Source organism: Glycine max, chromosome 15, assembly GCF_000004515.6.
Source record: "Glycine max cultivar Williams 82 chromosome 15, Glycine_max_v4.0, whole genome shotgun sequence".
Classification (NCBI taxonomy): domain Eukaryota; kingdom Viridiplantae; phylum Streptophyta; class Magnoliopsida; order Fabales; family Fabaceae; genus Glycine; species Glycine max.
This window is the reverse complement of record NC_038251.2, coordinates 9,187,754-9,206,435: the sequence shown is the minus strand read 5'-3', so window position 1 is coordinate 9,206,435 and position 18,682 is coordinate 9,187,754. Positions and strand designations below refer to the sequence as shown.

General features: G+C 30.5%; 2 protein-coding genes across 6 annotated transcripts; both read right to left on the bottom strand.

The window, feature by feature from the left end:
- Positions 1 to 4,693: 4,693 nt before the first annotated feature.
- On the bottom strand, positions 4,694 to 5,438 carry LOC102663856 (uncharacterized). The gene has a single exon (XM_006597547.3). It carries the CDS (start codon positions 5,357 to 5,359, stop codon positions 5,009 to 5,011), a length of 351 nt encoding a protein of 116 aa, XP_006597610.1. The 5' UTR covers positions 5,360 to 5,438; the 3' UTR covers positions 4,694 to 5,008.
- A 4,391-nt stretch (positions 5,439 to 9,829) lies between these two features.
- LOC100775352 (L-aminoadipate-semialdehyde dehydrogenase-phosphopantetheinyl transferase) lies at positions 9,830 to 17,314 on the bottom strand. 5 transcript variants are annotated; one of them, XR_001385259.2, is made up of 7 exons: positions 16,961 to 17,314; positions 13,790 to 14,056; positions 12,838 to 12,970; positions 12,057 to 12,304; positions 10,652 to 10,872; positions 10,184 to 10,554; positions 9,966 to 10,104 (listed from the first exon to the last, which is right to left on the bottom strand). XR_001385259.2 is itself a non-coding variant. In XM_006597544.4 (6 exons), the coding sequence occupies exons 2-6, from the start codon at positions 13,903 to 13,905 to the stop codon at positions 9,928 to 9,930; spliced, it is 846 nt and encodes a 281-aa protein (XP_006597607.1). In that variant the 5' UTR covers positions 13,906 to 14,056; positions 16,961 to 17,313; the 3' UTR covers positions 9,830 to 9,927. The 5 variants fall into 5 exon arrangements, 3 of the variants coding, with proteins under 3 accessions (XP_006597607.1, XP_006597608.1, XP_006597609.1); XM_006597544.4 differs by lacking the exon at positions 10,184 to 10,554 and having other exon boundaries at positions 9,830 to 10,104; positions 10,701 to 10,872; positions 16,961 to 17,313; XR_418331.3 differs by lacking the exon at positions 10,184 to 10,554 and having other exon boundaries at positions 9,978 to 10,104; positions 10,636 to 10,872.
- Positions 17,315 to 18,682: the final 1,368 nt, after the last annotated feature.

Here is an 18,682-nt window from a genome sequence, read left to right as displayed (position 1 = left end):
TGGTCGTTGTCATCCAGGTTTTTTAAGTTGATGTTGACCAATGGTTTTTTTGGCCGACGTTGGCTAAATTTTTTCTACTAACATCGGTCATGACTAACTTTTGAGTAGACGTCTGTCAGGATTTTTCAACTGACGTCAACTAAGTTTTTCCAGCCAACATCAGCCAAAAATATTTTTTAGCCAATATCAGTTAAGGTTATTTTTCAGCCGATGTTAGCCAAGGTGTTTTGGTTGATGTTAACTAGATTTTCTTAGCTGACGTTGGTTAGGATTTTTTTTACTGACATCGACTAGGGTTTTCTGGTTGTCATCAGCTAGAGCTATTTTTTAACCACATTAGCTAGGTTTTTGGGCTGATGTTGGCTAGGTTTTTTTCTGCTAACACCAACTAGGTATTTTTGATCGACATCGGACATGACTATTTTTAATCGACATCGACTAGGTTCTTACAGTCAACATCTACTAGAGTTTTTTCGGTCGACATCGGTCAGAGCTATTTTTTAGCCTACATCAGCCAAGACTATTTTATAGCCGATGTTGGGTAGGGTTTTTTGTTCGACATTGGTCAGGGCTATTTTTTAGCCAACTTTGACTAGGGATTTTTTGGCCAGCATTGACCAACGATGTTTTTCGGATGACATCGGGTAGATTCTATTGGTTAGCATCGACCAAGCTATTTTTTAGCCGATATTAGATAGATTTTTTTGTCAACGCCTGTTAGGATTTTTTAGGCCGATGTTGGCTAAAAATAGCCTTGGTCAATGTCGTTTGAAAAGACTCTGGCCGGTGTCAGTCAAACATACCCTAGTTGACGTTGGTAAAAAAATCCTAGCCAACATCGACTGAAAAATAGACTCAACCAACGTTAGCTGAAAAATAGTTCCGATTGACGTCAACTGACAAATATTTCCGACATACTTTGACAAAAAAAATCCTATTTGATGTTGATCGAAAAATAGCCTTGATTGATGTCGGTTTAAAAACATCACTAGTTGTGGTCAGGAAAAATAACCCTAGTTAAAATTATCAATATTTTATATTTTTAAATTATTAAAAATTGAAAAATATTTTTTTTTAATATTTTAAAATTAGATTGTGTTTGTTTTCTATAAAGTTTAATATTAAAATTTCATCTATTTAAAATATAAAATTGAAAATTTCCATATAGAGAAAATTGAATTGTCATATACAAACAAAGAATTTAAAATTGAAAAAATTTGAATTGATTTATCCAAATAAAGCATTTCAAAAATAAAAAAAATTAAAATAAAAGTAATTCAAATTCTAGACATTTTAAATTCGCTATAATTTTAAGATTCTTGATCCAAACACAAGATAAGAGTAAGCACAAAGAATATATTGAGTATTAAAAATTTGTGAGGGATGGTTTTGGAGTAAATGATGAAATGAAGTGTGTTAGTATAGTTTATGCCTTGGTGTGTACTTATGTGGTGTTGAGTGAACACTGAACTATAAGCTCCCATGTATTTATACTAAGCCTAAATCAATAATGGTTTATTGGGTTGCCACGTAAGTTAGCCAAATGGCCTAATTTTTATGGATCGTACGGACACGAGAAGATATGAACAATAAACAAAACTCATCATAATTACATGCGGGTAACATTACTGGAAGTTTTTTTTAAAAAAGAATATTAAGTAGCTAACAAGAAGAGGCCAAAGCAAAAAAAGAAATTACTATTTTGGAAAAAAGAATTGAAAGTAAATAATGGGAGGTGATGCTCTGTCATTTGGAAAAGAAATTAAAAGAAGCTTCTAAGCTGGGTAAAAGAAAAAAGTGATTTGGTGTTTAATTTCACTCAACAGCACGTAAGACTGTACAGTAGTCAGTACCTCAATAATTTGTGAGCATTCTGATTTCTGAAATTCCTGGGCCCGATTACGCATTACCATTTGAGGGCTACCACAACTCCTGTCTCAGTTTTTCTGTTACCATTTTGTTTCATACTTTTTGTCTTCAATTTTTATTTGACTGTTTTTATTTCAGGAAAAAGTTAACTATCAACCGATAAGATAAAGTATATGATAGATATATTTTATCAATAGTCTAACTAATCAATTTATATTTAACAAAATATAAATTTTGATAATATATTTTATCAAATTTAAACGGATTAGTTAGACTAAAAATATCGATCGAATATTTTATTATATATTTTAATAATATATTCTATTAAATACAAACTAATTAGGTAGACTAATAATATTGATAGAATATTTTATCAGTATATATATATATATATATATATAAAAACTAATATAAATTTGTTATAACTCATTATTTTAATTTGATCTGATAATTGAATTTTAAATTTAGTTTGTCTCAAACTTTTATAAAAAAAAATCATGTTTTAAAGTTTTTTATTCATATGTAAAGGTTATTCGGAATACCAAAATTAATGAAAGAGTAAATTACAGCTACTTCATGAAATTTACTCTGATTACGCATGTGTTCTTTCTTTTTTTTATCCTCCTAACGTTTACATTCACACTGCTCGTGCCTCCGCTATGCCCCAAACAGTGCTTTGTTAATACATTTTTTGCATGTGACTGGCACATGGTATTTTAATGATTTTTTATTCCCAAAATATCCCGGCCCCTTCTATGTGTGATTCTATTTTTTAGAAAATAAGCAACTTTCGCACACTGGTCAGAATAAATTTCACACAACAATTTCCCAGTAGAGGATGAACACAATCAATAGTATCACAACAATTTTCAATAATTTCTAGCAGAACAATTAATTTACTAAACCCTCTCTGTCATCGATTCTCCCATATCACTCAATAAAAGAAAATCATAATAACGGTGATGATGGCCAACAATAACCTTCCATCAAACTCCTGCAGAGGAAGAGGAAGATGTTAGAAAATTAAAATAAAATAAAATAAATAAATAAGAAAAAAATGTAAAGTCTTGAATCAAATAATAAAATATTACTGGCAAAATAATTTTAATTAGCAGAATGAATCAATAATTCACTATATCATATAAAGAAAAAATAAATTATGGAGAGAAATGATTAGTCTAAGTTGAAGCATGCAAACACGATCCTTAGAGAGAAAACGTCTTATTGCAGTAAAATCTGATTGTGCTCTTCTCTACACAACTCATTGATTCCGATCGTGTGTAGCAAAATAATTCTCAAACCTGCTAAACATTAATGTTCTTACTCTCAAAAGTAAGTTTTTATAATAAAAGGGAGAAAAAAAATTAAAGAAAGAAATCAAATTATTTATTCTGCTAGTGTATTTTCTAGACGGAAGGAAATAAATATATATGAACATAGATCCTCTTATACAATAACTTAGAAATATCAAAATAAATCTAACAAATTGCATTGACCCATTAAAATAAAATCTTTTGAAAATTTAATTTTATGTAAGAGATCTTAAAATAAATATTTTATTTTATAAAATAAAATTAATATAAGTAATATATATTTATAAATTTTAAATTATAAAATAAATATGTACTAACAGAAGAAACGGAGAGCATTGGATAAAGAGATGCGCGAACCGCACCCAATCCAAACTCGAACCTACATCTTTGGAGCCCGTTCCTGCACCTCTGTCCATAGATTCGCCTATCCACGGAGTTCTAGTGTTGCGTTACAATGATGAGGATATGCCATCCACTTCACCTCACTGTCCTTAAGGGATCAATGATTAATAGTAGTTTAGAGTGGGTGGGTGTGAGTTCTTGTATCCCTCTCCCCATTTTTGGTTTTATTATATGAGGGTGTTGGTTTAGTTTCATGTAGGGTTGTTGTTATCTTTTGGGGCTTAACAATGGTCCAATGACTATTTCATTTTGAATTATTGTATTACGTGTTATATACTTGTGAGTATGTTGTCTTGGTCTCATGTTATTTATGTCGTGTTTACTTCATTTCTATTTACTTTGGATGTTGGTAGTGTTACTCATGTTTTTTAAAAAATATACTCTATTCATAATCAAATTAACGGAATTTTAATTTAAAACTAATATTACTAAAATAACACAAATGCCTGAAGTAACTCTTTCCTAACAAGTTCATGAATGGGAAGTCTCTGTTTACAGTTATATATGTTAAGCATTATTTTATATTATGAAAAAAATTTATCGGTAACATTAGTGGTTAACTGCTAACTTTTTGTTAATGGAGAGCATTAGACTCTTCTCTTTCTCCATTCACCTTCTACCACCAAATCAACCTTATAATCTTTACATTATGAGTATTAACCAATTTGTGGCCATTTATTTCAGTTAAGGTTGTACAATTTTTAGCTTTTCTTTCGCAGCTTGTGAGCAATGTTTTTTTCTTGCGGTGTTCATCATGTTCTACAACTCTGCTCAAATGATTACATGAATTAACACGTAAATTTAGTGGTCAGATTTTATTTGTCTATTTATTCAAATCATCATTGATGTTTTCTGCGAAATAGCAACGTAATTGGTTTACTGTGTTTTGTTTACAATCGCTACTAAAATTTCATCGTGTAAGGAATAGAAAAAATTGTGTCTGGGTACGATAGATATATTCCACCCCCATTTCACCGCATGTAAAATAGAAAAGAAGCCAATAATTGCCAACCAGATACGTAAACCAGCACGAGTTAGCCATACATAGTGCTTTCTGTGGAAACAGAACTTTCACATTGTCGACATGTATCACCATCAACCCCAAAAAGGAACGCAAACAATCAATATCCATGATACATAAATAAGTAGAAGAACAAATACAATCGTAGACACATTCATTATGGTATTATCAAAATAAGAGAGAAATTATTCATGTGTTTCATGCCACGGTCAAGTATACAAAACTTGAAACTAATACATTTTTTTAGCATTTTTTTTAACGCATAAAAGTGGTAAAACCAAGAGCGAGAGACCTTTGATATTATTGGACTCACTTAGTAATTCTTCACAAGCTTACATTGCAAACAATTTTACCTCGTTCCATAAACATTTTATTAGCATAAAGACTTTAGGGAAAAACTCAACTAATCTTGATCGGGCCACAAGAATGCTCCCATTGCAAAAGCTCTCTTCTCATCAAGGGTGCCCTTGAAACTTAACCCATATTGCTTAAGAAGCAAGTCCACCTTCCACTCCTCCATGCTCTCATAGTCTTGTTTGGTGTAGCGTGGATAGTGAAGTGGCATTTGAAACCCTGAACAAGGATAGCACTGATCAACCTCATTGAAATTGTTTGAAAGGGATAACCCCTTCACGCTTTTGGCCTCTCCAATATTTGAGTAACCTTCAATCTTCTTGCACTCCTCTTCTTCTATGTTCCTCGTAGGGTACCCCAAAACATGGCAAGCTGAGTGGAGAACCCATCTTAGAGCCATTTCTCACACCCTCTATTTTCTCTGTTCCTGTAAGAAACAGAATTATAGTGGTAATCAACTTAATTACAAGTACTTTGCTTAAACCAAATATGCATGGAAATAACAGGTATATATAGGAGAAGATGCACATTATTATGACCATTGACCCGTGTAAGACAAAAAACTGCGGATTACACGCGTTAATTAAGTAAATTAACAATCCCTTACGATATGTCTAGCTATGCATTTAGTATTTGTATATTTTATGTCATGTTTGAAATTTTGCTGTTACTTGCAGTGAGAGTTATCACATATGATTATATGAATATGTGGGTGGGATTGGGATGCTTGGAGCGCGTTAATAGGTCATGTTGCCTTGAGTGGTTGCTGGTCTATTTTTTTAATAGATATTATTAATATTATACTATGTGTTGTTCATTGTTATCAATAATTTTTTTTACACTTTCCAAAATAATTATCATCTTAAATTATTTTACATAAATTAAGAAAATAATAATAAATAAATGAAAAAGAGTAAAAATTTTATAAAATTAATTTTATATCATCATTAATTTATTTATAAATTTTGTTGTCAAGTATTAATATTATAAAAAATATAAATAAAAAAATAATTAATATTATATTGAAAAATTAAAATAACAATTATTTTAGGATAATTTTTTTCTTTTACACCATAATTATAATGAAATGAAAGGAGTAATAAGTTATATTGAAGTTAGAATTTATAATTTTGTGTATGCTATCCAGTATCCAAATTCTTACAACTAAGGCCGATCCTAGTAGGTTTTATCACGGATAGTTCTATGGATAATGTTGATTGTTAAAGAATGAAGAAATACAATATAATATATTTAACATATTAAGAATTTTAAAAAAATTTAATTATTTCATTAATTTTAAATATTCGTCGATATTTGCGTTACATGATAACTAATGTTGCGTGTCTGAACATTGAGAAATAACATGACACCCAGGATCTATGACGTCATATATCAATAATGCTAAATAGCTTTCTAATTACGATAATAATTTTTTTTATGGTCTATCTTTTTTATTTTAAAAACCAAGTTTTTCCGGGATGCGCATATTTTAATATATTTAATAAGGTATTAATTTTTTTTTACTACTCTTTATGGTTGGGCTAATAACGTAGAATTTAGATTATGTTTAGATTGGTAGTAAATGATGGAGCAAAAAGGATCACAATAAAATAGATTAATAAAAATGTCATTTTATTGTTTGGGTAATTTATAATAGAAGAAGAAAAATAATAAGAGAGGAACACATACCATAGACAAGAGAACGCTAAGCATGCGAAGAGGAAAGGGAGTAAAATTAATTTGAACGTGAGTTATTGGAATGACAAGATAATAATTTTGACTAAAAAAAATAGAAGATAGAAGTGGAAAAAGAAAGTATAAGAAGATTCTATAGAAGATAGAAGAGGAAGAAAAAAAATAGGAAAATATTTTATAGAAGATAGAAGAGAAAGAAGAACATAAAGGAAAATTCTATAAAAGAAAAAAGAAAAGTATATAGAAGATTTTTTTAGGATAAAATATATTTAGGGTTCATGTAAAATTTGAAAGGTATTAATTGATCCCTATAAATATAAAATAATTTTATTTTTCCTAAATGATAATTTCATAACAGTTTCAAAGTAACTAACATATTTAATTAGGTTCTTTTTATCTTCTCCAGCATATTTAAAATATACAAAAACTCACTATTATCTTATCCTCCCCTAATATCACTAAAAAATGTGAAAAATTACTTAGAAAAATACAAATTTTTTGAAGAGTTTAACGATAAAAAATTGTTTAATTTATTTAAAATTCAATTATATGTGTAAGTTTGTTAATCACATCATATTATCGTTTAATAAAGTTACAACTCAACACTAATAAAGATATGCTTTATTTTATAGGGATCAAATTAATTTAATTTTTTTTTATGAAAATGAAATTAATATTTTTTAAATTTTATAAACATCTCAAACATATTTTACTTTTTTTATACATAAACTATATAGAAGATAAAAGAGAAAAAAGAAAAGCGATGAAACAAATGAGAAGGTAAAAGAAGTCAATTGTTTTAGAGAGTTTTTAGATGGCGAATTTAGTAATTTACAATTTAGAAATCTTAACTCCATCATATGCATCTCAAATTGGGAAAATGAGAATAAGTAATGCAAATTTTCTCTCAATCACTCTAACCCTAATGCTCCCTCCTTTTTCATCCATCCAATCATAACTTTAAATAATTTGCATGAAGTTTTAAATTCAAATTCCAATACATAAAAGAAAAAAAATAACTTTATCAATATCTTTTAAGGTCTCCACTAAATAGAAGGGAATATATATTAGAGTGATAAAAAAAAATTATTATTTTTCCTTTATATACATTAGTTATTAGTTATTATATAAAAATATCAAATAAAGGAATAAAAAGACTAAATTGATTGGCATATAATAAAGTTAAAGGCTAAACTAATTAATAATCGTCAAAGTCTTGAATTAAATTAACAAACCTTGCACATTGAGAATTTGAGACTGATGTATAACTGAAATCTATCATAAAACTCCAATAAGTTTAATTAACTTCTTAAATATGGGATGAACAAATACTGGATTCTTTTTTAACTGCTTAATCTAATCACGGGGCTGCTATATTCTTACTTCATTCTGGCTTCAACCAATTAATCAAACATGTAGAGTCTCTAGTTCATGAGGCTACCTCATAGTTATAGCGCTAGTTGGAAACCAATACAAGTGTAATAGAATGATTTTGAATTAAATCAAATCTGATAAAGCAGAAGATAAAATTATTTATATTTTATCTTGTTATTTGAGTTAGATAATGTAAGATCTGTTTCTCCAACTCACAGGATCAAGTCTTATTTTTAAAATAATTCATCATAATTTTTTAAAATATAAATCGCGATAAACTGTTACTATTATTATTTTTATATTTAATGTTTTAAATTACATTTTTAAAAATATTTTTTAGAAGCTATTATTTTAAAATGTTAATTAAATAACGAAATTGTATCATGATATATTAGAAAAATCTATTTATCTATATATGTATATAAATATTTTGTTACTAGTATTAAATAGTATACTTATATTTTATCTTATAATGTAACATATTTATTTTTCAGATATTATTTTTATAGTTACATATTTTTTATTTATAAAAATATTATATAATATTAATTTTTATTTATTTTATGCATAAATTTGAATTTTCCTTACTAAATTTTTTTTGACCCTCTTCAAGCTGAATTTTTAGTTTCATCCTTGAGTAAAGTGTGAGTAAAAGGTGCAGATAAAGGAATAAAGATATATAAGTACCTAACAAATATTACAGTTACTATTAACATGCATATAAAAATAAGTGTAGATATCTTTTTAAAACTCAAATATGAATACCAATAATATAATATCTTACTTATACCTTATTTATTTTTCTTTTCTTCTTTTTTCTCTCTTAAAGTCTAAATTTTGCTACAAGTAACATCATTATAAGTAACATCATTATGAAATTCGGACTAAGGATGAAGAAATGTAAGACAACAACAAACGAGTTCCAACTATCTGGTATGATAGTATCCACGAAATAAGTAGCACCAATTGGAAACAGTGCATATATTGCCATGCCCCTGGCCCTAAAGATAACTATAATGAGAATAGTAGAAATGGGGTTGCTAAAGCAATTCAAAACAATGCATATCTTCTGAGGTTGTTCACCAATAAGATTCATCACATAGGAATTATGTGATATAATAGGACTCTTAAGCATGTTGTTAAGATTTGATTCGTGATTGTGTGAATGAAGAAAACTTTATTGAAAGATAAAATTTATTTCAATAATTTTTATACCTCAAAAATAAACTACTAAAAAAATTGTTTTTTTATGATCCATATCTTAAGACAGTTATACCAAATTGTCTTAAAATATTATGCGGTAACAATTTTATAATTAAAAAAAATGAAAATTATTTTTTATGACGCACATTCTAAGACGGTTATGCAGAATCGTATTAGAATGTCATGCGAAGACAATTTTATAATTAAAAAGAATGAAAATCACGACAATTTTACTTAAAAAGTCATGATTTTTATTCCCTCTAATTACAAAATTGTCACCTTTGAAATCCCTAGCTCATTCCCTCACCTCAAACGTAGTCTCCCTCACTCACTCTCGGTCGTGCCCTCCGTCAACAACTCTATGTTGTCCACTCCTCAGTGATAATAATTAAAAATTAAATTAAATTGTGAGTGTAATTCACAAAAAAATAATCATGTGTGCATATATTGATGTAGAACATGTTTTGCTTTATTGTCATTCTTTGTATAGCCCTTGGCCATCATAAAAAAAGAGTTGATCAGTATAAAACCTTGTTGACTCTAAGAAATTGATTAACAATACAGAAAATCTTATTTTGATTGAGAAAGTGGAGGTGTGTTTTCTTTCGATATACTGAATTTATCTGTAAAAATAACAATATTTTCTTTGACATGTACAATTTTTTTTCATAGATTTACACTAGCATCTAACCTCTGCTAAAAATCAGATGCTTTCTGTAAAATTGAAATGAGTTGTTCTACATCTAGTTTAACAATGCCTACGTTTGGAAGATGAAGACCTAGAGTATATTCCTCTTCAGTAAAGTCCACTTTTTTCAATGTTGTTTTGTAACTCGTAGTAGCTGATATTGGGTGAACTCTCGCAATTGAAACCTGTAAAACGAGAGAATAAGCATAAGGTACAAATATTTTAAAAAACTGATGCATTAATTCATAACAGTGAGAGACAGACATGAAAGTTACTGTTGTAGCTGTTAGAAATGTAATAGAAATCCATTTGTGTCTTCATCAAATAGCTCAAGCTTTTAGGATATGTTATGCTATGAGAGCCTAATATTTGTTAAGATCTCGTATCGGTTAGATATATGCCCAAAATACTCCTTATGTTGACTTTGGAAATCCTTCCGTTTTGAACTAGCTTTGTTATTCAGCACTTGTACCAGTTTAAATTCCAGCAACATGGATGTCTTTGCCATAGAAATCTAAAATACTAATGTTGTAGAACTGTATGATCCATCATTCAGTAGATGCAAAAGGAAAATTTATGCCACAAATTTGTAAGAGAATACCAGATTTTAACTTCATGGATGAAAAAGGAATGACCTGGTTTTGCAGAAAAAAACTTAAAAACAATATGGAATTTCATGTGATTGAAAAAAACTGAAATAACTGACATAAAGGTACCGTAGGGGATTTATACTCGTAATGGTCAAGGTGTAAAGAAGTTGATGAGGAACTTAGTAACCTACACAATGTCTATCCCCAAGTTCGAACAACCAAAATCTCCACTCTGTCATGGTCTTCCCATCCACTTTAGCTGATATATTTGTCCATCTTGTGTGAGAAAATTCCACTTTATTCAGCCCTTCAGTAAGTCCACTCCCTATAGCTTTAACATATGCTTCTTTAAGGCTCCAATACCTGCAAAGTAAATGCAACTTTGACTTTCAGCATGGCCTGTCTTCAGTTCAAAGAACCGTTATACATTGTAAAAATTCTACTTTTTTGACAGATAAAAATACATTATCAGATCTGACACTATCACATATTAATATATAAAAACTTCGTACCCCATCGCCCGGAGGCTCTTCGCTATGCGAAGGTATGGGGGAGGGATGCTGTACGCAGCCTTACCTTTGCATATGCAAAGAGGCTGTTTCCGGATTCGAACCCATGACCAACAAGTCACCAAGGCACAACTTTACCGCTGCACCAGGGCTCGCCCTCATCACATATTAATATATAAATTAAACAATTTCAGAGACCATCTTATGTTCTGCATTATATAGTAATACAATATTCAGGTTCTTTCTTTGCCAAATTTTGTTATATACGGATAATAAAATTGGACAGGAGCATAAAATCATAAGTTAAAATTATTGGGCATTTTCATAACACCTATATGGAATGAAGCTAGGAAGCACAGTAAATACTTTAGCTGATGCCATTTGTTGAGATGCCTTCACTTAAAGAGTGCAGTGATATTCTTAAAAAATGCTAGCAAGCAATTTATTATTCAGATATTGATAATTGGTTGTTGGAGTGTTAAGTGTAAGTGAAAAATCTTACATTGGATAAGAAAAAGCAAGTTGAACAATATATAAATGGCTACTGACAAGGTATACACCTAAAATGCCTTTAGATTTTGGGTTTCTTGCAGTGTCTAGTCTAGTAGTCCACCTGAGTTGTATTGTTTTTTCTTGGCCCATTGATGGAGATTTCCCAATGCTTCAGCTCCCCTCACGTCCCAACATTGGTCTCTTTCCAAACAAATGACAATATTAGGCTTTTTTTTGGGTTTACACAAGCATGTGCTAACTTTCGAGGAAATTGAATTTTAACTCAGTAATTAATTTATTTCTGATAGAAAAAAAGAAGTTTTATTAGAAAGAAAGGAAGGAAGAGATCACTGTAGAGAGGATTAGATTCATTCCATAACAGATAATAAAAAAACAACTCAAAATAAGAAAATTTCAACAATGAAGCATAGCTACCTACTTCTGCATGCTGGAACAGCAGCATCGAGAGGAATTAAATCTATATTACATGAAATATTTTCAATTTAACTATTCCTTGACAACAGGTAAAGTATAAACACATCATACCTGTAAAATTCCGTCAATACATCATTCAAAGTGCCTGAATTGACTATGTTATCCCATTCCAGACTTGAAAAGTATGATGAGAAGAATTGAATGAATTCTGTAGTTGTTTCTCCCTGTGGAACATCATAGGAGACAATGTCTACCCCCACAAGACATACAGGTTCAGATGCTATGGCCACATAGTCACCATGATGAGATACATTGAAATTAAAATTTGGGAATCTAAGATCAAATTTATCATAATAATCCTGAAAGACAATAAGGGATAAACATATAAGTAAGGCTAACCCATGAATAAAAAAATAACATAAATACATGGTTAAGGAAACAAAAATTGAGTTTGTTATTCAACACATTAATATTACATATTTTATTATTTTTATTCTTTTTTTACTGAATATTTGCACTAAAGATATCTCCCAGTTGACAATTGAAAACTAATTCCTTTCGTGGTATAAATTGTATAGATCACTGAAGTGGATTTTACTTCTAACAAAGCCTTTGTTATACACATAAGCAAAGTTTTAAATTATACTATTATAGTCGTCGTTTTGTTACAATCCTTGATATTTGCCAGAAATTGTGCAAAAATAACGTTAATGCAGCAACAATTGTGTTCACAGAGAGCTCCAAAACCTTAATTTACAGCCCCAACTGTGATTGGGGACTGTTTTTTAAAACCTTGTACATGAGCATGCTCTAGGGACCTAAATATCTGTCAGCTACACCAGGCTTAGTTGGTATTATTGCTCATCTATGATGTTACAGGAAATGATCATACCAAATAGGGTTTGCCTTCCAAAGTTCGTTTTATGACAATGTCAGGAAATGGGATTTGCAACACATCATGGACAAGAACATACTGAAGCATGCGGCTAACAAGTGCACGTTTCCTATCTTCCATTTTAACAAACCTACCAATGCACAAGTACATCTATGAGTCAAAGGATCCATCAAAAACCATTTTATAAGTTTATCAACTGAACAAGAAGCTATCTCAAAAGTCAAAACCACATGAGTTTACTTCAAGTGAGTGCCAAAACGTCATCATTGTATGCAGTAAACAGGTGAAAAACAACAATTTTTTTCCTACAAGTTAGGAAACAGACTCTTCTGGGTACATTTGGAAATGAGGTTTAAAGGGAAAAAAGAAAAGAAGGAAAGGCAAAGAAAAATATTTTTAAATTAAGAGAATTACATAATAGAGATTTGCTTAACAAATTATAACTCCAAATTTTCAAAAATTCAATCAATGTATAACTTGCTAATATACTCCTAAAGATGTAAGTTAGCAAATAACGTTGATTTTCTTAAATTACAACATTGTCTAAAATTCGAAACTCTGTTCCCCAAGTTGTGAAGGACTACCCCTCCCGCTAGATCCAATCCTCATTTGTATCTATAAAAAAATAAGTTAACGTATGTTAACATATCCGTATATAATATTTATAAAATTAAACAAAAGACTGCAAAATTAAATTTACATTAATTTATCATTTTATTCTTTTATTTTAAAGTTATCAAATTAAAATCAAAGTTTTATGACTCTCCCCTCCTTCATTTTCACCTCTAAATAAATTTCAATTCCTAAACATAGTCTTTAAAGCGCAAGACTTGACCACTACAATTGATAGAAAAAACATTGCATTAATATAAAAAGTGCTTATGCCTGTATAATCTAACAGAGTGGTACAAAAAAATTATTAGAATGAATTGAATGGGATAGAGAGAACCTGGTGACCGAGGAGTGCTCGTGGGAAGGAAGGAGGGAGAGAGCGAAGGAGAAGTGAGAGGGGTGTGGGTCCCACTTTGATATGTCCACTACCCATCTCCTTACGCCTTCTTCCATTTTGAACGCACACTTTGATATTATCCAATAGAGTGGTGGTTCGTCTGAGTAAGTAATCTTTTTTTTTTTTTTCACGCTACACTTGTGTGTTCCATCGATGGCAGAAGAACAGAACGAGGGGAGAAAACTTCAACGGAACCTCATCTAAAATCTAAATAATAAAATATCCTTTTCATTAAAGAGAATACATAATACCCATAGTCTAAAAAAAGTATATTTTAATTTAATTATGAATGGTCAATTTTATAATCATTATTTTAAAGGACATGTAAAAATAATATGTAAAAAAAATCAATAATCAATCTATTGAATTATTTATGATTTTTTAATATGCATTTAAGATACTTTAACTTTTTTATAATATTATTATTTAATTTATGTTGCTTAATGTTATGAGAGATAATCTCTATCTTACATCTTAAGTCAGTATCATTTGTACTCAAGTAACAATTGTTACGAGGGATAATATTAACTCTACATCTTAAATTAGTATCACTTATATCAAATGACACTGACTTAAGGATAACTGTTATGGGAGATAGTCTTGAGTCTATATCTTAAATCAGCATCACTTGTACCCAAAAGATAGTGACTTAGGGACAATTGTTATGGTATACATCTAGACTATGACAATCCATTACAAGCTACCCCTTGTGTAAGTGTACTATATTACCCCAACTGTATATGATAGAAATATGGTATCTTAAAGGAAAGAATAAGGTATATCTCCTCTCCCTTGAATACAATGCCTAACTTGTAGAACTTCAAGGGTCTGTACCTCACTACCGCCCAACACCCAAAGGCCACAATTCTCTAAAAAATGACAAGATTCTCTCTCTGCACCTCCCCTCTTACTTATAGGCAACATGCCTCAGTTATTTCTTTAACCAACTAACCTAACTAACTAATTAATGGGTATCTAACAATATTTGTTTAGCCAACAAGAAAAATTCTAAAACTGATGCCATTTGATCGTGTGATGAGTAAATTGTTTCTAACCTTGTGCCAATTTCAAATAAAAAACTAAAATAGTATGACTGTTTAGAATAAAGTACTACTGGACCAGGATCCTCTATAGTTACGAAACAACTGCACTTTTTATAGCTCAGCAAATCCCAACCATTCCTACAGGTCAAAATATAGATCCAGTCCTATTCCTCCCCATTATTTAATTAAGATGTAAAGCATAAACACATGTAATCAAGAAAGATACTTAAAGTTAAACATAAATAAAGGAACTATAAGAACTCCAAAAAGTCCAAACAATGATGACTACATTAAATCTTGCATAAGATTTTTAAGAGAACATATAGATATTAGATTACAACACTCAACACATTAGTCTTGATCCACACTCATTCTCCGACATATTTCTCCTTTTCAGTGTTATCAAATAGGGGCCATGGCAGTGCCATGGCGCAATAGCGTGACGGAAATTTGAAAAAACGCCACCGAATAGCGGTGGCATGGCAGGTTGTGTATGGCGGCCGCCATAGCCATGGCGGTCATGGCGGAATAGCGGGTTTTTTTTGCGCGGTAGGTGTTGGGCTGACCTGACCCAACCCTACCCGATATTGTATTGCAAAAGCGCAGCGGGGAAAACGCACAGCACCGAACACAGCAGCAACGACCAAGCACACGATGCACGGACGACGGCGGCGGCAACGACCAAGCACACGATGCACGGACGGCAGCGGCGGCAACGGTGCTACAGTCTGCGATGGACGACAACGTGGTTTTGTTTTTTATTTTTTCTTTTTTTGTTGCTGGTGTTTTTGTTCTGTTTTTTTTCTGTTTGACACCCCTTTTATTTTTGGTTCTGCATTATTATTTTTTTTCTGTTCACCCCTTTTTTTTTTGTTCAGCCCTTTTTTTATGATTTTTTTCTGTTTGACACCCCGTTTTTTGTTTTTTATGCTTGTATCCTTTTGTTATTTTGAACTCTTGAATAAGTTTATTTGGTGTTGGTACTTGGTTATTGTGTGAACTCATGAAACTTTTTTAGTTTATTTGAATGCAATCCATTGTTTTTTTTAATTTTTTATTTATATTTATTTTTTATCTATTGTTTTGTATATATATATATATATATATATATATATATATTTTGTCCGCCATGTCGTCCGTCATTTTCTGTTATGTCATCCGCCATATTTTTATGGCGGATTTTTGCCTTTCCACCATGAACCGCCATCCGCCATTAACAACACTGCTCCTTTTTGAGCCAATTTAAACAACTACACTGATTTATTACTTTACTCTGAATTTACAGCTTGAATGCTTCACACCAGAGAAAAGTAATTATATTTTTATTCCTATTAATTTTCCTAGGTGGTTGTTTTCTTCACCTAGTGCCAGTTATCACACTGTTTGATGATACAAAAATAGTTAAGTCAAGCAACAAGATAGCTTACTGGGAGACTAAATATCTGTATTAATCTAAAATGCAATAAACATGGAGTTTGTGTTCAAGCAATGCTTCTTTTCTTCATTAAAGTCAAAGATAGCAAAACCTTTTGAGTTTTTTTATTGAACTGCATTGGGTTGGGATTGGTTTCTATATATCTATATCCTTTACCAAAGAATACATTAATCCTATGTGTTCCTTGTTTAAGAACATGGAAATTTACTCTGTATGGAACCTAATTACACATACAACGAGTACATATGCATATTAATGCTCAACACTGAAAAGTCACTCTTTTCCGCACATAAGTATATACGGGACATAAAATTGCCTATGTTCAGAATCTTCACTTTTTATGGTTTTGAACAATTCTTGTAAGTGTGACATGACACAATAAGGAGAAAGCAAAGTCTGGATTCAACAACCATATCACTTTAATATGTCATTCATGCATTCCATCGAGCATTTGATAGACCAAATAAAAAAAAAACTTAGGTATTTCGAAACAAATCATGTTCACAGGCTCTACGAATCTGTCCAACGGCAACTAGCAGTGACTCAATAATTCGAACTATAGCTCGAAACAGAAACAGAAACAGCACAATGACAAAATGCAACGAAACAAATAGTGGTAGTAAAAATCCTTACACGAAATTAAGGAGGAAATTTTTGCCACGCGTCACAGAAAAGAGGAAATTCGAGAATGCGGTGAGTTGAAGCAAAAGACGATATGGTTTGAGACCAATTGGTTGTACTCGTCGGAGAAGTTCCAACTCAAGTTCGTTTACGTTTGCGAGCTTAGCCGGCGACGGATGTGTGAAAGTGTTTTTTGCCCTTTTGATGTTGTGGAAGCCCCTCACCCACTATCTCTCGTGCCCTCCCTCACTCAGCTCGTCTACTCACTTGTGGTGGTGGCCTCACTCCATTCCTGACTAATCGGTCGTCGAAAGTATGTCTCTCATACGTCGCGCTATCGTCGTGTGTGGTCATCGTCATACAAGTACTCATATTTGTACCAATTATGAATTTATATTTGTTTGAAGATTTAGAAATATATTTTTTCCATCTCTCATACATTATATTATTTATATTTGTTTTCAAATATTTGTATTCCTTTTTTTTATTCTAATTTTTTTGTTTTGATTAACTAATGAAAATACACTCTATCAATATATTTATATATTTCTTTCTTCCTCTCTGTATATACATGGATAATATATATATATATATATATATATATATTATGAAATATTTTTTTTATTAAACTTATTACATTAGTCCCTCTTTTGTTACTTAGGATATCTTTCCATTTAACATAAAAAATTATTCTCTCGAAATACCAAAATTTACCCGAGGAGTTAACTTTTTTTAACAATTGTTATTTCATATAGACAAGCTTGATATCAAACTCCTTATTATATGCTTCAGGAATATGATTATTATCAGTCATACAATACATATACAAGTAATACATGTAATTATATTTCTTCGTCATGTAACGTGCTTAAATGTAAGACAAAATGGAATAAAAATTGCTAATGATTGAAAAATTCAACTAAAAGTAAAATAAAGGAAACAAAAGTGAGATTACTTAATAAATATTGCCATATTTAATTAAATTTCTTTAAATAAAAAATGAAAGTTCTCTTACCTTTAACACAACATATCAAAGGAAGTTATATAAAATGGCGATACCAATTTGTTGGTAGAACACGCTCATGATAATTGTATCATTATTCTTAAGTTACAAGGGTTATATATTAGTTACATAAGTAGTTTAATGTGATTATCGACATCTTGCTCCAAGACCTAGGATATGTATCATTTAAGTTTTGTTTTTATAATTTATAAATATATTTTGTTAAAATTGAAGTGCCTAAATAAGTTAGAGTCTAAGTATCTATCAACATGATGTTTATTATTGTTTTTGGGTATGATCCATACTCGTATGTATCAACCTCATATTGATCATGATTTTTTGTCCAACTTCGCTAGTATCACACCTTGGTTCCAATGTCAATTTTATATTAAGTGCATAGTCAAATTTTGCCCCCAACACTATAATCTTAAATCAGTACTTAATTACTTCTTTAACACACACATGATTAATTATCATGAGGACGTTTATAACGTTGTGGATATAATTCACACTAGCATGTATCAATCTTATCTTCACCATAGTCTTTTGTCCAACTTTATCACCACTACTTTCGTTCCAATGTCAGAATCTTGTATCGTGTGTATAGTCAAATTTTATTTTAATACTATAATTTTAAACCACTCAAATACCTCTTACTCATGTTCAAATGTTTTTTTTATACAATAAGTGTGTAATTGACATTTAACGTAGTGTCAATTGCTCATTCTTGA